The sequence below is a fragment of the Nothoprocta perdicaria genome, unplaced genomic scaffold (assembly GCF_003342845.1).
Source record: "Nothoprocta perdicaria isolate Ctin4 unplaced genomic scaffold, notPer1 scaffold_275, whole genome shotgun sequence".
NCBI lineage: Eukaryota > Metazoa > Chordata > Aves > Tinamiformes > Tinamidae > Nothoprocta > Nothoprocta perdicaria.
In genome coordinates this window covers 133,875-152,438 of record NW_020455505.1, presented here as the reverse complement: position 1 = coordinate 152,438, position 18,564 = coordinate 133,875, and the positions used below count along the sequence as shown (strand labels likewise).

The window sequence follows — 18,564 nt, the reverse complement described above, 5'->3', positions numbered from 1 at the left end:
CGGGCAAGGGGCGAGAGGCGGCGGGCGGCGGAGCGGGGGGCGCCGGCGACCCCGCTCGCCGGCTGGCACTGCCCGCTGGAGCCCGGCAATAATATTGTTTTATACCTACGGGTATAAGTTTGAGTTTTTCTCTCCTAATGCCAAGTATTTAAAACCTCTAGAAACCAATGATTTGACAATCAATGATTGCGCGATACTTTCAATTTGAATATTCAAAGGCTCTGCAAAATGGGCTATCTTTTTGTGGAACAGAGCACATCCCCATCTAGCAGAGGGTCTGGGGGAACAGGATTTGGCAGAGCTGCTGGCACCACCCTCTGCTTTTGGGACATTTTCAGGGTTTTAGCCATCTTCCCCCAAATGAGGCAGACGCCTCTGAACCTGCTCAGTATTTTGACTTCACACGCACAGGCTGCACTCCAGCCCTCTCATATTTCATTTGCTGCTTGCAGAGAGGCTTCTGCAAGGGACTGAGTGGCTTTTTGCAGAATTTTTCACACTTTAGGGGAAATTTTCAAGATTTGGGGAGCAAAATGGCAGTGAGCGGGTATGGTAAAACAGAACGGCCATCCTGGGCCCTGGGGAGGCTGAGGCTGCCCAAACCCCATTTCTTGGCCCTGAAATCCCTGCTTTCTCCTCAGGTGCTGGTCTTGTGTTGGGATTTACCTGTATTTTCTCCCAATTCAGGCTCTTTACTTGCTCTCCACAAAGTGGCCCCTCTCAGCTTGTATGTCTCAATATTGACCTGCCCTGGGCGCTCAGGTAAGAAGGGCTTCAGTGCATGGTACGATGGTTTTCTTAGACACCCCTTCATCACTATATAATATGCATTTTTTAAGTTTTTTCCCTAGGCTCTGCTGTCTGTGCCATGCATGAGGCTGAGGCAGATCGCAGGCCAGGCTGTTAATGATCTACCAGCAGTTCACTGTGGCTCTTGTTGCGGACAGAATCTTTTCTTTTTCTCTAGACTGAGCAAATAACACTTCATTTCTGCTGGGAAGGGTCTCAGCAGTCGTCCCTCCATGCTAAAAGGTGCCTTGGTTCCCCTGGCAGGCTGAGGCTCATGCGGGCAGCTCTGCTGAGGAGCTTTGCCCAGGCCGTGCTGACGAGGAGCCCTTTCCCTGGCTTTTCCCAGCCGGCAGTGCAGCCAACGGGAGCGGGGCTGTGCAGGAGGGGTCTTCCTGCTGAAGCGTCCAGGCAAGAGGCCGGAGCCCACGGGGCTGTGAGATCTGTGCAGGGTGTCCAGGGAGCCAGGTTATTGTTTACCTCTGTAACCAGAGGCCGCTGAGCAGAACGTGCATGTTGCTGTGCTCCAGTCATGCCTGATTTGTGATCCCTAAGGAACCTCAAAGTGCCTGTGTGTCCTGCATTTCGGTGCACTTCTAGGCTCTCAGAGCTAGGAGACAGCAGAGCAGGACAGGCACTTTGAAAAGAGCCCAAAGGCTTTCAAGTCCTGCTTCTCCCTCAGAGCCGGATAGGGGTGCAAGCAGAAGGAGCCTGGAACCCTGGGTTGTGCAAGGCCTTTGGAAGGTACCGTTGAGCCAGGTGGTTGCTTTGCTGCCATGTCAGCCGCAGAAGTGATTTGACCTGCAGTTAATTGTGATGTGCAGCAAGGCTGTGGGCTGGGAGCACCAGGAGCTGCCTGCCCACCAGGCACTCTCGGACCAGTGGCAGGGGCTGCATCAGTGACTGGGTGGCTGCAACGCCAGGACATGCTTGTCTCCTGCTTGCTCGGAAGGGCCCACGAACCCCTCCAGGAGGCAGGCGGGCTTCACGGGCGCGTAGCAGCCCTGCAGAGGAGCCCTGGCTCCTGCCTCTTTCCCTGGCCAAGCTGTCCTTGCCGCTCCTGGACCGGACTGGTGAGTGGAAAGGTGCGGCCAGTGGGGTGGGATTTCGGGCAAAGGCGCAGGGGGAAGGTTGCATTTCTGAACAGGTCTGGACAAGGCTGGGGAATCAGGAAGTGGCAGAAGGAGCCCGAGCCAAGCTGGGACTGGAGAGAGCCACTTCGGACCAGCCGCGGCTGGGGGTTCTGCCCCAGCCGGAGACTCCAGGGGAGTTTGCATCCCCCAGGAAGTACAGGTCAAACCCAGAGGCTGGCTAGGGATGTGGGTCTGGTCTCTTTTTGTGGCGGGCCCCGAAAGCTGCCCCTTGGGCGGTGACCCTGCCCATCTGCGGGCTGATGGGGCAGCGCTGCCCGGGTGCGCATTGCCACCTAAAGGCCGGTCCCTCCATGCCGCCTTCCGCACTCGGGCCGTCCTTCCACCCTCCTTCCTGCTGCGGGCGTTGAGACCCTCTGGCTGGGAGCAACGTTTCTGTGAGCCCCGGGGCAGAGAGGACCCGCAGCCCTACTCCTGGTTTGCAAAGGGGCTGTGTGGGGAGCGCACAGCCATGCGGTGGAAGCAGGGGCTGTTGCAGACCTTGAGAAAAGAGGGCTGGACAGCCAGGCTGTGTTAGGTGCCTGAGTAAGGGGCCGGTAGAGCTGCTGAGGGCACCAGGGTGCAGGCAGGTTGCAGGATGAGGGAGCTAGGGGATGGGCTAGGTGGTCCTGCTGTGAAAGAGCAGGGAGTAGGAAAGCATGGCCTGGCCTATCGGGCACTTCCCCCAGGGAGAATTTTGCGGCTGTTTCTGCAGGAGGTAGGAAGAGACTGGTGAAAGGCAGTCCCAGCAGCGGCTTGTGCTGTTCGGGGCTGCAGGCGCAGGCGTGTGTGTGTGTGTGTGTGTGTATGTGCAGAGCTACCTCTAGCGGCCATGGGTCCTACGGGGCTGTGCTGGCCTGCTGGCATCAGCCCACACGCTGCTAGCGGGGAGCAGGACTGTGCACCAGAGCTGCTGCTCCTTGCTGCTCCTTGCAGCTCAGCAGGGGCTCGGGTGCATTTTGCCTGGCAGCCACCCTGACGCGCAGCTTTTGGTTGCATCCCCTGCGTTGCTTTCGGGGCTGGTAAGGGTGAGGGCAAACGGTTTGTGTCAGGGCAGGGAGAAAATTCAGAAGGGGGAATTTGCAGAATAGGGCCAATAATGTGCAGATGTGTTTCAAGCTCTGTATTTTACCTGCAGTGCAGTGGGGATATAAGCAGTGAGCCTCACAAAGCACTAGAAGGCACTGCTAAGAACCAAGGGCCGCTGCTGGGAAATAGCATACAAGTAGCTTGGGCTTCAGTACAGGTCCATGTTTTTTCCTTTCCTCCAAATCCTATTTGCCATCAGTAAGTTCTCCGGCCATCATATGTGCCCCAGAGGGGACCTCCATCCTCCTTCGCCCAGGACGTGGAGTCGTGGAGAGCCTGCGCATCTGAGGACGGCTCGGGGGAGAGATGGTTCATCCTGGCAGTGAGCTCATTTGCCACAGTCATGAGCGGTGAGAATGAGTAGGGCGCGGTGGCGGCGTAGCTGGAGGAGTAGTGCACCTCTTCCAGGGGATGCAGCAGGTACGGCTGGGCTCCAGGCACGGCCGGGACCCAGCCTGAGCTCCTGTATGGGGAAGTGCTGCCCGTCTCGTGGGAGGAAAGGCAGCCGGCGCTGGCAGGCATCGCTTGCAGGGAGTCTGAGCACGGGCCTTCAGGCTGGCCCAAGCTGTCAGGAGAGGTCTGTTCCCAGGGCTCTCTCTGCAGCGAAGGGAGGAAGAAGGCAACAGAAACTGTTGAGGATGAAGGCTCGTCCTGCAGGTAGCAACCTGCCTAGCTCTAGCTTCGGGACTCACCAAGCTAAGGTCTCCCCAGAATCTAGCTGCAAGCACAAGGGATTCTGTTGCCCTGGGGCAGTACCAGAAGGTGCTAAAAGTGTTTAAAGGAAACACGTAACACATTAACCAGTGTTAATGGCGAGCAAGGACTGGAACAGGCTCCAGCTGGGCTGACCAACCCCCATCCTGCAGAGCCCGGGAGCTCTGCCCTGGGGCAGTTGGACCAACTGAGTTTGGAGGGCTGCAAGCTTCAGAGCTGGTCTCCACCAGGAAGGAGAGGGGCTGGGGACAAAAAGGAAAATACTTAACTGCTTACCCTGTGGTCTGCCGTGGTTACATCCTGCTACAGCTACCTTCCTGCCACATGGGTCCCCCCTTAAACTGGGTGATGTTTAACTGCTGACAGAACCAGAGACTCACTCACTAGTAGGATATGCGCCGTGTCATTAGGGAAGGACGGCAGGAGAGAGGGCAACGAAGAAGGACTGAAGAAGGAGCTGGTACTGGATGTAAAGGGAGCAGTACGGGAGTGATCCCCGTATTGCTCAGGGAGGTACGGATCCAGGAGCGCTGAGTAGCCCTGGACGGCAGAGGAATCGCACGGGAGCGGCTTGGATCCTGGAGGGGGTGAGCAGACGTCACTGGCAAACTGCTTTGTGTTGTGGAAATCCAGCTCAGCCATGAAGGACCTCCTGACGCCGTAGTAAGCAGTTGCGGTGGGTGAGCCTGTGGCAATCGTGGGAAAAAAGGGATGGCTACGAGGAAACCATACAGGCAGCCGAAGAGTTGTAGGCACCTTTGCGAGCACAAAGCAGAGCCCTTTGCACTCGAGCATTCTTTGGGATGGGGGGTGGGAGAAACTTGGGGTTTTTTTTTCTCCCTTTTCCAGGGAATTTTATGCCATACTACAGGGACCTTGGTTTATTATCATTGCTTCTGTGCTGACTCTTGCAGAGACTTTCCTCTTGGATTTTTTGCCATGGATGCCTGGCCTGTCCCTGTGCTCCTTCACTCACTTTGAGCCAGGTGCTCTTTAGAGAACAAGAGACAGGAGTAGTATCGACTGCCCAACCTACACGTAAGGTATTTCTCACTGGAGGAAAGCCTCACCTGGTATTTGGACAAATGGTGACTGCGGCATGTTGGTGCTGCCCTGTGAAGATAAAGGCACATTGAAAAATGTCTTTTAAAAATAATCTGGCTCCCTAAGCACATAGTTTGGGAAGGTGTTGGTGTAATTCAGATGCACTGTTTGAGTATTGGTGCTATCACTATGAAGAGATTAACTGCAAGATTTTGAGCCTGGGGCATCTGAGGTATTAGCATATGTAGGCTAAGAAGAGATTGCAAAAGTCCTGGACAGAGCTGATAACAGTACAAATATCAAGATAACCGGCTTCTTTCTCATGTCCTTCAGGGTCTCATTATGCTGAACAGTCGTTTCAGTGCCAGCAAGAAACAGGTCTGGGGAAGCGGGTACCTCGGTATTTGACTGGTCAAAATTCAGTTTGATTCTGCACTGCCCGTGTTCAGCCCCAGCTCCCCCACACTGTGTTTGGTGCCCACAGCTGCTTGGCTCACCCTGCTAGCAGAAAGAGCGAGCTGTTCTTGGAAGGAAGTTGTCTCTAGCTCCTGACCGTCTTGTACAGCCATATTGGTAATAATAATCTCCTCTTGGTCCTTGGGCAAGGAGAATTAGCCTCGAGTGACCCCTGTGCTTGAGGAGGCTAATCCCTTCCAAGGCATTGTGCGAAGGCAGCTCTATATGGTGTTTCCCTGAGCTCGGTCTCCGGACCTCCAAGCCCATAAAGCAGAAATCCAGGAATTCATCTCAGCTGTGCTGTTGCCATGGCCGGTGATGGTGGCATGCTACTTCCAGTTTGCATAGCGCAAACAGGAGCTTCCTGCCATAGCAGGCAACCAAATTCGGCGGTTTGGATTTGAATTAAATTTGCCAGTGCTAAGACTTCCTTTTGCTGCTGAGGAAGGCTTGCAGCTGCTCCCAGCTGCGCCATGAAAATGAGCCCCGAGACCGCGCAAGTCACACGGATGCAGGAGCTGCGGGAGGTGCCAGGAAGGAGCCCTTCAGCGCGTGGCAGATGCATGTTCGCCCTGCGGGGTCGGGGATGGAGCCTGCACCTGTCTCCTGCTGGGCAGCATCGTGGCTGGTAACGCATGATGCCCAGCAGATCTACAGCCTCCCTATGCAAATCCAGCCTGGGCAGACACCGCGCTCTGGGCATGTACCTTATCTAAGCAATCCGTTTTCCTCCTTTGGGGCTTGTCCCACCACTTGCTCTGTCCGCTCATGGCCATTGTGTCCTGCTGATGGGTTCTGTCTGCATTCACTGCAGAGTTTCTTTGACCCAAAGGAATGGCACAGCTTTAGCAAGCAGTCCTGTGCTCCAGTGTCAGACTCCAGAGCCTCCAAACCCCACCAGGAAGCAGTCTGGCACCCAAATATTTTGCTTGAGGAGAGAAGGAGCCAGCAAATCGGGCTCTGCCTGCAGAAGCCTAAACCTGGCCTTCATCAGAACAAGCAACCACGTATGAGGACCTACATTTCAATTGCCTGCTGGCTGCTTATCAGGCAGTGAATGGCTTGGCTTAAATTAAGCCCATTAGTCCATTTCCTCCCTGCATTACTTCCTTTCAGCGCCGTGGGACTGAGGGAGCTGGATCTTCTGCAACACATCAGTGTGTCTGCTTAACATCACTTGAGGGCACAGCATGCTCTGCTGTTTGATCATACCTTGACTTCACTGTATCTCCCCTTTGGACCCAAAATGCAGCACAGCAGTTGAGGTAGCAGCATTTGAAAGGAGCATCTGAAAAAGCTGTTGCTGTTCTGCTGCTGCAGTCAAGGGCCCATCTGCTCACTTGTGACAGGTAATGGCCTTTCTTCAGCAGCACTGATCTGCTCTGCAGACCTCCCCTCACACAGGGAAGGAAAACTGATTTTGGAGCAAAGATCATGTGCAAACAAAAGATGCAACCGAATTACACTGCATTATAAATATACGTTGTGGCGTTCAGTTGTCTGCCATTTGCCTTGATGCTAGATTATGTTATCTCTTGGATAAACAGAGCTGCCCTTACAGCTGCTCTTTTCACATGTCCGAGCAAATACGGATGTTTGCCCTGCACTATAATTTTTAGTCTATCATAAGGAATTAGCCATTGGGCTGATTTTGCATTAGATAGACACACAACTGCTAAGCTTTGGAAGCCAGAGTTAAGGGCAATAAAGCCAGCAGCAAGCATTTTACGGTCCCTAGGGCTTTTGATTGCAGCCATGGCAGCACTGAACAGAAAAACTGCCACCTCCAAAAAGAAAGCTGGTAACCCATGGTAGTCCTTAACCTGGATCTGTTTCTTTTTTCAGTCAGTGCAAACAGAGCAGCTGCCTCTCGCTGCTCCCCAAAGCAGTGTGCCCAAAGTGCTGCCAGGTGGGAGCATGCATTTCATAGTGCCCCTCCTAGCTCACGCGCTCTCCTGCCTTTGTGTGTCGGTGGAGGGTTGTGAACAGATCTGTGGCCTGATCTAGTTCAGTTCAGTCATGTCTATGCTATTTTTCTGCTCTTTTTTGGTATACAAAGCTAATGTGTGAAAGTATCTGTAAGAAAAATATAGCTACAAGTCCCCTTTGAGATTTGTTTGTTTGTTTTGCTGAAGGCAAAAAAAACCTGAGGCAAATGGCTTGGGGGCAAAAGAGCATCAAATCTAACACGTCTATTGCAGCTGGTGACATGGGTCTCTGCTCCTAGGTCTCTTTCCTTCCAGGGCACAGTTTCATCAACTTGATTGCATCTCCTCATCTGTCATTGGCCCCGTTTTTCCCAATCAGCCAGGAAACGATGTGCTGCTGCTTAGCAAAGGTGAGTCTTCGGAGCCCACCGGGAACAGCTTACAGTGCCACTGGCTGCTTTGTGCTGGCACCTTCAATATTGTCCTCTCTTCTGGGGACAAAAGCACTTCTCCGGTATCTGTGCCTGGCTGGTACTTTGAAATGCAATGTAGTTTACCATAATTTGACTTACGTTTTCTGTTGCCATGGAATCATTTTAGAAAGAAGCAGCTCTTACAAACCGATGCTTGGCTTCTTTCCAGAGCATAACATCACTGCATATCCCCTGGCACTCTGGTATGCCAGAGAGGAGCTGGAAGGAGGGCATCATTCAGGGAAGAACATCTATTTTTATGGCACTGAGTTGTTCAAACGTAGCTAGTGGTAAGGGAAGCTGACTCGGAAAGGTGTCATGCATGGAATGTGAAGGGAATGGGAAATTTAACATTACTGATTTGCTAAAGCTGTTATTAAGAATTTGTATTTCTCAGGACTTTAATCCCCAAAAGATTCAATCATGTGAAAAATCAAGGAGTTCTCTGTGATTTCTGGGGCAGAAACTAGTCTTGGAAATGCCCGTGCTTTTTCTCTGTCAGTGTTGGCAGCACTCTGAACTCAGCAAAAATGTTCTTTAGCTACAGATTACATGCCACAACTTTCCAGTAAAGTAACAGACTTACACTGCAGTGGGAGCCACTGCTCTGCCTGGATCGCTTCTCGGCGAGCAGATCTTTGACTGTGTGTTTCACTCGTACTCCTTGGTACACTCGTTTGCCGAAATCTGTGGGGACTAAGGGAATGAAATAGGCATTAGAGGAGATCAGCCAAAGCATAGGGAAGGTGGAAAACATCGTTAAGGAAGAAGTACATTCACCAGCTCTGTGTACTAACATAAGAAGGAAGCACGGGAGCGTGTCTGTTAATATTCCTGCTAAATTGTCACTTAGGGCTCCCCTGCAGATGGCAAGGGGGGCCTCCCCTGCAGTTCAGCACTAGGTGCCAGGTGCTTTCCATGCAACTCCCTCTGTGACAGACAAGACTGCATGATGGTTTTGACTTTTGTTTTGCCAAAAAGGGCTCAGGGACATCTTACATTTCCCCCTTGTGTCAGCAAAGGTGGGTTTAACCAGATAGTCCCTATTGCTTCCAGCAATAATCTTGCAGTTTAGCTCCTCATTGCCTCTTTTGTGGAGGTGCCAGTGTCCAGCACATGACTCTGTGAGCCGAGATAGATTTGATCTCTGTGGAGCAAAGGTAGAAATACCCCAGACAGCCAGAGCGGCTCCAGAGGATGGTGCTGTGAACCGGCCTGGGCAGTGCTCAGAAAAAGCAAAGGAGTTGGCTGCTGTGTATCCACAGCAAGTACAGACAGGTTCCTGGGAGCTCTGTGGTTTTAGCAAGGAGAAAAAAAAGCTTAAGAGGCACAAAGAGCGGTGCAGTTCCTTGGCCACCCCAGAGGGCGATGGCAGTTTGGCCTCTGTTTTCTTGACCTACCTGAAAGCCAGCAAAACCTGTACATCATGTCTATGTGGCTTTTGGGGCTAGGCATCTGTCCCCTTCCCCTGCCTGGATAAATCTCTGGGATCTGCCAGGTGTACAGGTGTTTTGGCACGAGCGAGAGCAGACAGGTATAGATGAGTACAATACCGGGATAAACTTTTTATCCTACTTAACAAGCTGTGTCTATAGAGAGACCTCACACCTGTGGAGCCTGGGAGGAGCTTCCAGAAGGGGGTATTACTGAAATGTAAAGACAAGAACTCAACTTTGAAGCTAATGCTTCGGAAAACAAGAAGCCGTGTTCTCCTGAGGGAATGCAAACAGTTAAACCACAGCTGAAGTGCTTGATCTGTAGAGCTGTGATTTATCATTTTACCCTTCTGCTTTTCAGGATGTGGCATTTGATTCCATTCATCATTTATGTTCAGATGGCATTGTGTTCCCAGGTGCACATACACCCAGCGGGTTTCGAAAGGGCATAAACAATGCAGAGACTTGGTGCTGGCTTGGGGCTACTCCACTACCTTCTGGTGGGCCACAGTTTGAAAGAGACAGTCACTGCCTCAAAGATTATGAGTGAAACAGTCAAAATGAACGTGGACACTGAGTATGCATTTGGAGTAGCCAGTATTTCGAGGTAAGGCAAGCCAGTATGCAGCCAAGAAGGGATATCAACTCTCTGAGTTTGGAAAAATCTGCCTGTGTGCTGAGGCAGACTCTTTTCCATGTTCTGATATTCCTGAATGCTACAACCTCTTGTATTCCTTGCTCCTCTGTGATCATTTCTCTAGCAAGTGCCCGATGCTCTGTGCTTCTCCAGTACAGTTTTTCTATCATCCTTATTACTGTCTGAAGACATCAAACATGCCCACATGTCCTTGCTTTTACACATGGGTATTCTGACGCTGAAGTTACTTTGCGCATATGCCTGTAGATATATGCCTGGGCTCTAATGCTTGTAAGTAAGCAAGATAAGCACTGACCCTTGCTTAGCTAAGTACTCTGGCATCATGTAAGTAACTCTGTTGGCTTCTGTGAGTCATTTTACAGGATCTGACTCTGAGCTATTAAAACAACAAATAAGCCTCCTATTGGCAACATCAAGGAAGGAAATGCTAGTTTATATATTTTTATAATTTTTTTGAGCAAATTGAATAATATTTATCATCTTGGATTCACTCTCTTTCAGAAAAATATCGCGCCATGACAGAATATGAATTTTCTTTACAGAATACTGCATATGCTAACAAATATTGTTGAAATATTGGGATATTAGAGATACCATGACAATTCTGCTCTCTGAATTGATTTTATGTGAGCCCACAGATAACATGGTGCATTCTTTCCCCAGTTTCACTCTATCATTAACATTTCTATTAAGATGATTCTATGATATGTTGGAAAGCCAAGGTGCTGGGACTCACCCGTTTCCATTCTGGCCACTGCTGACTAATCCCAGCTCTCAGGATCTGCAGGACTTTGGAGAAGGGCTGTCATGAGCTTCCCAGAGCCGAGTGAAGTCAGTGCTCATTCTGCACTGATAACGAGCTGAACCCAATGGAAATATGTTTTCTCCAATTTAGGGATGTCTCCACAATGGCTTGTTTAGGATTTGCTTAAATGCAAACTGCTCCATGTGTGTTTCACTGCCATTTGCATGGTCAGCGTGGATCAGTCTCAAAGGATCTTTTTCTTGTCTGAGCTGACATGTCATGGGTGAAAACAGAGTTGAGGTTTGTCAATGGAAAAAACTCCGGTTAAATGAAAGGTTGGTAACTCCTGAAGGGATGAGCTCTCTCCTTACAGGACAGGGTCCTGGCTGAAGAACAAGGCTTGGAGCGAGAGAAAATTCTTACCTGTAAGCATGAGGCAGCCTAGTGCTGCTGAAGATCCACATGGCAGGCCTTCCATGTAAGGGAGCTCTTTTCCCCCAAAACCACTACTATAGTCCAGGAATAGATTGGGACAGACAATCTCTGCAGTGGTTTGTGTGCATGCAGAGCGGAACCCAGCAACACTCTGCTCATCCTATATGAGCACAACCAAACTGAGGCCAATACATTCCTCATAATTAAATATTTCTCCACTTGTGGAGCCCATTGCCTGTCTGAGGGGATCTGTTAGGTAAGATTCGTTCCTCTTGGCAATGCCATGCATTTCCATGCCGTGGACCCAGTAATGAATATCGCCTGTTATTGGTACTGCCTTCGTGGGAGAAGACTATTAGTTTCTTAGGCTGCTTTTTTTTTTTTTTTTTTTTTTTTAAACTTCAAAAAAAAATATTAACTGATAGGCGCTGCTGAGGAATTAGCTGCAGCTGGTCAGGCTGTCACGGGAAGCAGGGAAGACAAAGCTGAAGTATCACAGAGAGTAATTGTCTACATACTCAATGCAGAGCTGCAGGTATTCTGATTGCTCAGACACAGAGCTCATGATCGAGGGGGCACTGCACAGAAAACTGATGGGAAAATATAGCTGCTATATAAAGAGTCTGTGGCCACTTACACACCTGCTCCCCATGCGCAGGTCTTGCTTTGGCCAGTCCACGAGTGCCAGCCTGCCTGGTATCGGCAGCTCTCCTGGTTGCAGAGCGTTCCTGGCAATGGCAGGAAGCGCCAGGCAGCTGTAAGGTCACTGCAGAAAAGGGCTGTTTTTGCATCGTAAGCCACCTGGCTCCTGGCAGGCTTCCCGCCTGGGTTTGCCTCCTGGGATGGACATATGTTTGCTTTGGTTAGGATACACAGGCTCAGCCTCCTCGGCACAGCTGTAGCACTGTCCGCCCAGGCCAGGTGTCTTGCCTACAAAACAACTGTGTTAGAAACAACAGCTAATCCTGCAGAAAATAATTAAATGGAGATGAAATAAACACTCAGTCTGCCTTCTCTTAGATGGCACACCTCTCTTATCTTGTGTTTTCTGTTACAAAAGCCTCAGGTCCAGCTTTTCTCTATGGTTTGGTGGTTTTGGGCAAGTACCTTCCATTCTTCTTGGTGGGTAGAGTCGGGGCATGCAAGGGGAATCAGAGAAGCAATTGTGTGTAGACAAGGCATGCTCTATGACACATTCTAAACAACCTCACTTCATCTTAGCATGCTGCCAAAGCAAACTTCACCGGGAATTATGCCTCTATTTTGCACCACAAAGGCCTGGAAGAGCAGATGCAATATTCAGTGCATATTTGCTTAATTCAAACCGTCAGTTCAACCTGTCCTTTTGAGGGAGTAAAAAGAAGAAAAAGCCTCCCGTTATCTGCCAGCATCCCAAACACACGGCACCCCGGCACAGGGCTCATGTGGCGCTTGGGCATGCGCTGAGGGGCACGCGGGGATCAGGGGGACATGGGGGGGTCAAGGGGCACATGGGGGGTCAAGAGGGCACATGGGGGGTCAAGGGGGTACATGGAGGGTCAAGAGGGCACATGGCGGGTCAAGGGGGCACATGGGGGTCAGGGGGACACGAGGGGCCGGGCGGCACACGGGTTTCGGGGTCAGGGGTCAGGCGGGGGTCAGGGGGTCACAGCCGGGACCATCGAACAGGCTGCAGGGGGGGCGCTGTGCGCGGGCAGGAGAAGAGCCCGGAACCTTCGCGCGCCGCGCTCCTGTTTCCACACCGGCCCACTCGGCCGCAGTACGCGGGGGCCGCCTCCCGCACGCCGATTGGCTGGCGGCCGCGGGCGAGGGCGGCCGCCATTGGCGGGTGCGGGGGCGCGGTCCGTGGGTTTCCGGCGCCCCCCGGTGGGGGAAGCGGCCGAGCGGAGCCGCCGCGGCCCCTCGCGCGGCGGCGGGGGCTGCGGGGCCGCCCGCGCCCCGGGCTCGGCCCCGGTCCCGGTCCCGGCAGCAGCAGCCGCAGTCCCGCTGCCCCGGCCCCCTCGCGGCGCCGCCGCCGCCATGGCGGCCGGCAGGGCCGGCGGGAGGCAGGCGCTGTCGCTGCGCTGCGAGTGGGAGCTCTGCGCCTTCGTGGCGCCGCGCATGGAGGAGTTCTGCGAGCACGTGGCGCAGCACCTGCGGCAGCACCTGCCCGGCGAGGCCCGCAGCGACGTGGACCCGCTCGGTAAGGAGCGGCGCGAGCCGCCTCGTGCCCCCGCCCGCAGCTCCCTGCGGGAAAGGGGCCTTTCCCTCGGGAAACTCCCGGGAGCTGGTTTAGAAAGAGATGTAGCTTCTCAGCCTGCAGGGCGCCGAGCCTCTTTTGGGAGCCTTTCCTCCATCCCTTTGCCCTCTGTGTGTTTCCTGCCTCAGTTGCAGAGGAGTACACGTGCCTGTGGCAGGAATGTGGCTTCTGCTCGCCGGAGAGCCCGGCCGACCTCGTCCGCCACGTCTACTTCCACTGCTACCACACCAAGCTGAAGCAGTGGGGGCTGCGGGCCCTGCAGAGCCAGTCGGACGTGAGCCACTGCCAGCTGGATTTCCAGAGCCGCAACATCATCCCCGAGATCCAGGAGAACTTCCTGTGTCTGTGGGAGTACTGCGAGGTGAGGGGCAGCTCCCCTTTCCCAAGTGGTGGCAGGGGTGTGGAAGCCAAGGCGAGGAGAGCTGCCTTCTCCCGCTCGCTGTGTTTGTGCCTGTGGGGAGAGCGTCTGCGCTGTTCGTGCTTCTGCCTTCACCCTGTTCCCTCTGGCCCCACAGAGGTCGTTTGATAATCCCGAGTGGTTCTATCGGCACGTGGAAGACCACAGCTTCTGTTCCGAGTATAAGGCAGCAGGGAAGGAGAACCACGTGGTCCTGTGTGGCTGGAAAGGTTGGTGGAGGCAGGCAGGGGCTCTCTGCAGGGCTCTGCACAGGCGTGGGCTGCAAGGGTTGTACAGGAGAGCTCTGCCTTCCTTGTCCGGCCAGGGTCTCGGAGAGCATCTCTGAATTCGAGAGCGTGTGTGAGGTTCTGGCAGTGAGACAAATGCTCCTGTAGAGTTTCCTTCAGGGGCTCCAGTCGACTAGTTTGTATTCAACTTCTCATTCCTAGTTAATCATCTCACGGTAACCTAGGAGAAAGAGCTCTGTCTTCCTCATTAAAATAATTGCTCTCTTCTCTGTGCACCACAGCTCTGTGTTTGTCTTAGCTGCTTGTGGGATGAGGGGCTCTGTGCTGGTGTTAGCCTGACAGCCTCATGGCGCTGCACCCGTGCAGCAAGGGCTTTTCCTGGCGTAGAGAGCTGATGCTTGCGTGGCCCAGCAAGCAGCCTCAGTCAGGCGGTGCGCTACAAGACTCCCGTCTGCCTGTTGTGGTTGCTCGCTGTGCTGCGTCCCTTAGGAGCAACCTGAACGATGTCGTTGTTGCTTGTGCGCAGACTGCGACTGCACCTTCAAAGGGCGCTGCAAGCTGCGGGAGCACCTGCGCAGCCACACGCAGGAGAAGGTGGTGGCCTGTCCCACCTGCGGCGGGATGTTTGCCAACAACACCAAGTTCTTCGACCACATCCGCCGGCAGACGGCGCTGGACCGTAAGCCGCTGTGGGCATGGCGAGGGCGGGCTTGCGAGCGGTCTCGCTGGGTTCCCTTGCGCTCTGCGCGAGTCGAGCGTGCTGTGCTTGCGGCACAGAAGGCAGATGGGTCTTGGGAAGTGGTTTTATGGTTTGGCTTTGCCGTTAGTGCCTACTGCCTCTACTGGGAGGGAAGGGTTCCTGGCTGCGCCCTGACTTCCATTTGCTGCTCTTGGTGCTGTTGTTCTTACTCTGATTTCTCTTCTCATTCACCCTGCCCTCTTCTCGCTCGACCTGGACGTTGCAGAGCAGAGGTTTCAGTGCTCTCACTGCTCCAAGAGGTTTGCCACGGAGAGGCTGCTCCGTGATCACATGAGGAACCACGGTGAGTGAAGGCTCCTTCCTGCGGCTGTTGCTGCGAGCAGTGTGTGTTCTGCCCTGCTCCGCAGTGACGTTTCCCGCTCGTTTCCCTCGAGCAGTGAACCATTACAAGTGCCCTCTGTGCGACATGACCTGCCCGCTGCCCTCCTCGCTGCGCAATCACATTCGGTTCCGGCACAGCGAGGAGCGGCCGTTCAAGTGCGACTACTGCGACTACAGGTGAGTTCCCGGGCTGCCCGTGTTCCCGGCTGGTGGCCCTCAAGGGCCTGGAGGCCTGTTTGCATGTACGTGGCTCACTGTGACCAGCTTGAGTTGCCTTTTTGGTTCCTCTTAGTTGCAAGAATCTCATTGACTTGAGGAAACATCTGGACACCCACAGCAAAGAGCCAGCCTATCGCTGCGAGTTCGAGGCCTGCAGCTTCACCGCGCGTTCCCTCTGCTCCATCAAACTCCACTACCGGAAAGTCCATGAGGTGGGAAGGGAGCAGAGGGGTGCACTTGTTCCCAGTAAAGCTGAAAAACAGTAGCCCTGACATGCTGCATGAGGTAAAAGGTTAGAGCCTAGTGAGGTGCCCTAGGCTGGAGCTATAGGAGCGGGAGGTCACGTTGCTTTGCTCTCTTCCTGCTGCACTGATTTGTCATGTCAGTCTTCTCAGGGAACCTGTTTCCTCCCTCTACGCCTGCAGGCGGATGCCGGGTGCTCTGATCAGGCCTGCAGGGCACTCATGTTGCTCTCCCTGCTCTCCAGGGTGACTCGGAGCCCCGGTATAAGTGCCATGTCTGTGACAAGTGCTTCACACGTGGGAATAATCTCACCGTGCACCTCAGGAAGAAACACCAGTTCAAGTGGCCCTCGGGGCATCCTCGCTTCAGGTATTGCCCTCCCTCAGTTCCTCCCTGCCTCCTGTCTAGCGCAAGCAGCTGGTGCTGCCTCCTGCTTTTTACTGAAGCCAGCAGAAGGGATGAGGCAGTGATTGGGCTTCGTGTTTGCCTGTGATGTACCTGGGAACCTTTTTTGGGGGCAGGGAAACACTTGGCAGCAGACGTTCAGTGGGTTTGGACCCTGATGATGGAGCAGTGCTGGGTGGGAGCTCGAGCAGTGGGACAGAGATAGGGGCATGGACAGGAGTGCCATTGCAGCAGCTGCATTTGGGAACTTCCCTGGGGAAGGGGCTGCAGTGAGGCTTGCTCCATCACCCCTGCCTGTCTCCGCTCAGGTACAAGGAGCATGAAGACGGCTACATGAGGCTGCAGCTGGTGCGCTACGAGAGCGTGGAGCTGACAGAGCAGCTGCTGAAGGACCGCGAGAAGCAGGGAGAGGCACTGGACCATTCAGCCGAGTGCGTGGTGCTCTCTGAGGGTGAAGGCAACCTCCAGGCCATCATTCTGGAGGCCCCAGCAGAGGCTCCGCCAGTGGCGAACAGTGACCCTGAGCCACAAGCGGCCTCGTGGCAACCTGTGGCTTACTCTGCTGGCAGCGCTGAGCCAACAGGGCCAAGTGCCTTCCCGGGAGCAGCGCTGTCCTCAGAGCCAGGACCCAGCGCCCCAGCCAACCCCATCATCCGGGTGGTGAACCGGACCAACGAGCACGGGGAGAACGAGACTGTGTATTACGTCATGGCTGGTGCCTCCTCTGAGGAGCGGGCAGCAGGGCCCGGCGGGCTGGCCGTGGAGCTGGAGGAGAATGTCATGGACCGCCTGCAGAAGACAGCTGAAGAGCTGGGCATCCAGATAGTGTGAGGAGCTCGCCTGTCTCCCTGCACTTGGAAAACACGGACCGCTGTGGGATGTGCTAGGAGAGAGGGCAGGTCTCCTCCCGCACATGGCTGGCTCGCTTCTCTCTGTTGTTCCAGTCTTGGTGGCTGCTGGTTCTGGTCAGTGTGGAGAGGTGGGGAAAGGCTGGTACTGTCTGTCCGGCAAGAGATTTGAGCAGGAAAGAGCCAAGGATTTGAGGAATGGGGCAAGTCTCTCCTGCTTCTTCAGGAGGTTCTGTCTTTGTCTGGCCTGGGCCTTCTGTGCCTCTTTACTTGCTGGTGATGTGGTCTCTGCTGCTATGCAGTCAAGTTGTCAGGTCCTCAGTGAGGACCTCCCCAGGCAGGGAAGCATGCTGAGCCGATGCAGCAGGTGAGACGGGTGCCCCTCAGGCCTGCTCTCCCCCATACCTTATTCTCCACAGGAAGGGATGCCTTTGTTGGCACTTCCTTTCAGGATGTCTCTCCTGTTAGTGCCTGCACTGTCGATACCCTCCCACTGCACTGATCTCTGTGAGAGGAGAGGGCTGGAGGTGCTGTCCCTTACTGGCTTGGGGGTTTTCTAGTGCATTTATTCTTCCCTGGGTTTCCTCCCCACATTGGGGCTTGGGATACTGAGCAAGTAAATTGTACTTGGGAGTGATAAATAAAAGCCAGACTGCTGGACCAACTGGTGTGTGGTGTCTGTGTCAGCCCCATTCCTGCAGCCAGGGCAAGTTGTGGTGACCGTGAGATCGAGCTGCACAGGAGCTACGGTGTGAGGGACAGACACAGTGGAGCTGCCAGGATGCCTTTGCTGTCCTGCAAGGTGCCACCTGCTGCAGCTGGCTGCTGTCTTGGAGAGTGCGTTGTCCCATGTCCCCAGGGACAGTACTGAAAGTCCAGGCCTGGCTCAGGCACTCCTGCCTAGTGTGCATTGGGTTTTGCTGCCTCCCGTGGAGTGTGAATCTGTGCTGCCTGCTGTGTCATGTTTTGAATCTAAAGAGCTTGGGCTTGTGGGCAGAGGCAGCTTGCCCCTTGGGAAGTGCTTTGGATAAGGACCGCATGAAGCTGGTGTTCCTGGTGTGAGCAGGGTGAGCGTGGCCTTTGCCACCCTTGGTGCGGAAGTGGGAGGCCACATGGAGGCGGACGGGCAGTTTCAGTGTCCTCGCTGCTCTTGGGCCTGGCACTGACTTCTTCCCTCTCTGGTGGAGAAAATCACTTCAAGCTAAGCCCCTGGCCATCTGCTCACTTTCTAATTACAAAGGCTGTGGGTGTGACTTGTGGCTGTGCCCGTGGGGTGGGGGGCACAAGAGCAGCCCCCCTTGGGCTGGTGCCAGGGCAAGGAGCAGCAAGGAGGAGGATGCAGCGAGGCCGGGCTGCCGGCACAGGCTGCGGCCAGCCTTGCTCAGCCTTCTGCGCTCCTCTTGGACACTTCCTCGCTGGCACTTGGCGCGGCTGGGCCAAGAATGCCCTCGAGAGAAGGGACTCCAGCCAGACAAGCTTTCGCAGCACTCCCCTCTTGGCTCCATCTCCGACACACGGGCCTCGGGGCTCTGCTGCCAAGCTGTGGCAGTGCCCGCTCTGTCCCCGCTGTGCCCCCGCTGCGGTGCTCCTCTGCCACCCGTGTGCTACACGCTGGGAACCGCGTAGAGCCTGGGGTGGCCGACAGGAGGTGTCCCTTTAAAACCTGGGTCTGGGAAGGGTAATCTGCCAGGGATTATCTGCTGGGGAGAGGATTCGGATTAAGGGGAGCGGCTCCTCCCTTCCCCCATGCCCTACAGTGTGTCTCAGCCCGAGTGCATGGAAACCAAGTTGGTGTTCTCCGGGGCAAGCCGGGTAGCACTCCTGGGGCTGCTGGAGATGGGCAGGCCCAGGGACCGCATCCTGACATGAGCTGTGGGGTGGAGAGGAGGGTGGTGCATGTGCTATGGGGCTGAGCATCCTGTTCCTTGTCTTGCTGGCTACGCTGGTCTCCTGTGAGGAGCAGGAAGGTAACGGGATGCAGGGGGGCTCA

The 18,564-nt window shown here is 54.3% G+C and overlaps 2 protein-coding genes across 2 annotated transcripts; one reads left to right on the top strand and one right to left on the bottom strand.

Annotated features, from left to right (window-relative positions):
• Positions 1-3,200: 3,200 nt before the first annotated feature.
• Positions 3,201-12,716, bottom strand: CUNH11orf53 (chromosome unknown C11orf53 homolog). The gene is given in 5 exon segments (XM_026041024.1): positions 3,201-3,602; positions 4,104-4,452; positions 4,454-4,515; positions 8,207-8,316; positions 12,608-12,716. Coding segments are annotated over 5 exon segments (1,032 nt in total).
• A 187-nt stretch (positions 12,717-12,903) lies between these two features.
• Positions 12,904-17,085, top strand: HINFP (histone H4 transcription factor). Its single transcript, XM_026041004.1, has 9 exons — positions 12,904-13,076; positions 13,268-13,494; positions 13,649-13,760; positions 14,305-14,457; positions 14,744-14,821; positions 14,916-15,036; positions 15,152-15,290; positions 15,566-15,690; positions 16,035-17,085. Exons 1-9 carry the CDS (start codon positions 12,914-12,916, stop codon positions 16,555-16,557), a joined length of 1,641 nt encoding a protein of 546 aa, XP_025896789.1. The 5' UTR covers positions 12,904-12,913; the 3' UTR covers positions 16,558-17,085.
• Positions 17,086-18,564: the final 1,479 nt, after the last annotated feature.

Excerpts from the sequence above, each read along its gene's own strand:
- HINFP (XM_026041004.1), top strand. The coding sequence starts at position 12,914 with ATGGCGGCCGGCAGGGCCGGCGGGAGGCAGGCGCTGTCGCTGCGCTGC. Across the intron at positions 13,761-14,304 it reads GGTCCTGTGTGGCTGGAAAG|ACTGCGACTGCACCTTCAAA; the intron begins GTTGGTGGAGGC and ends GCTTGTGCGCAG. Across the intron at positions 15,037-15,151 it reads TGCGACTACTGCGACTACAG|TTGCAAGAATCTCATTGACT; the intron begins GTGAGTTCCCGG and ends GGTTCCTCTTAG.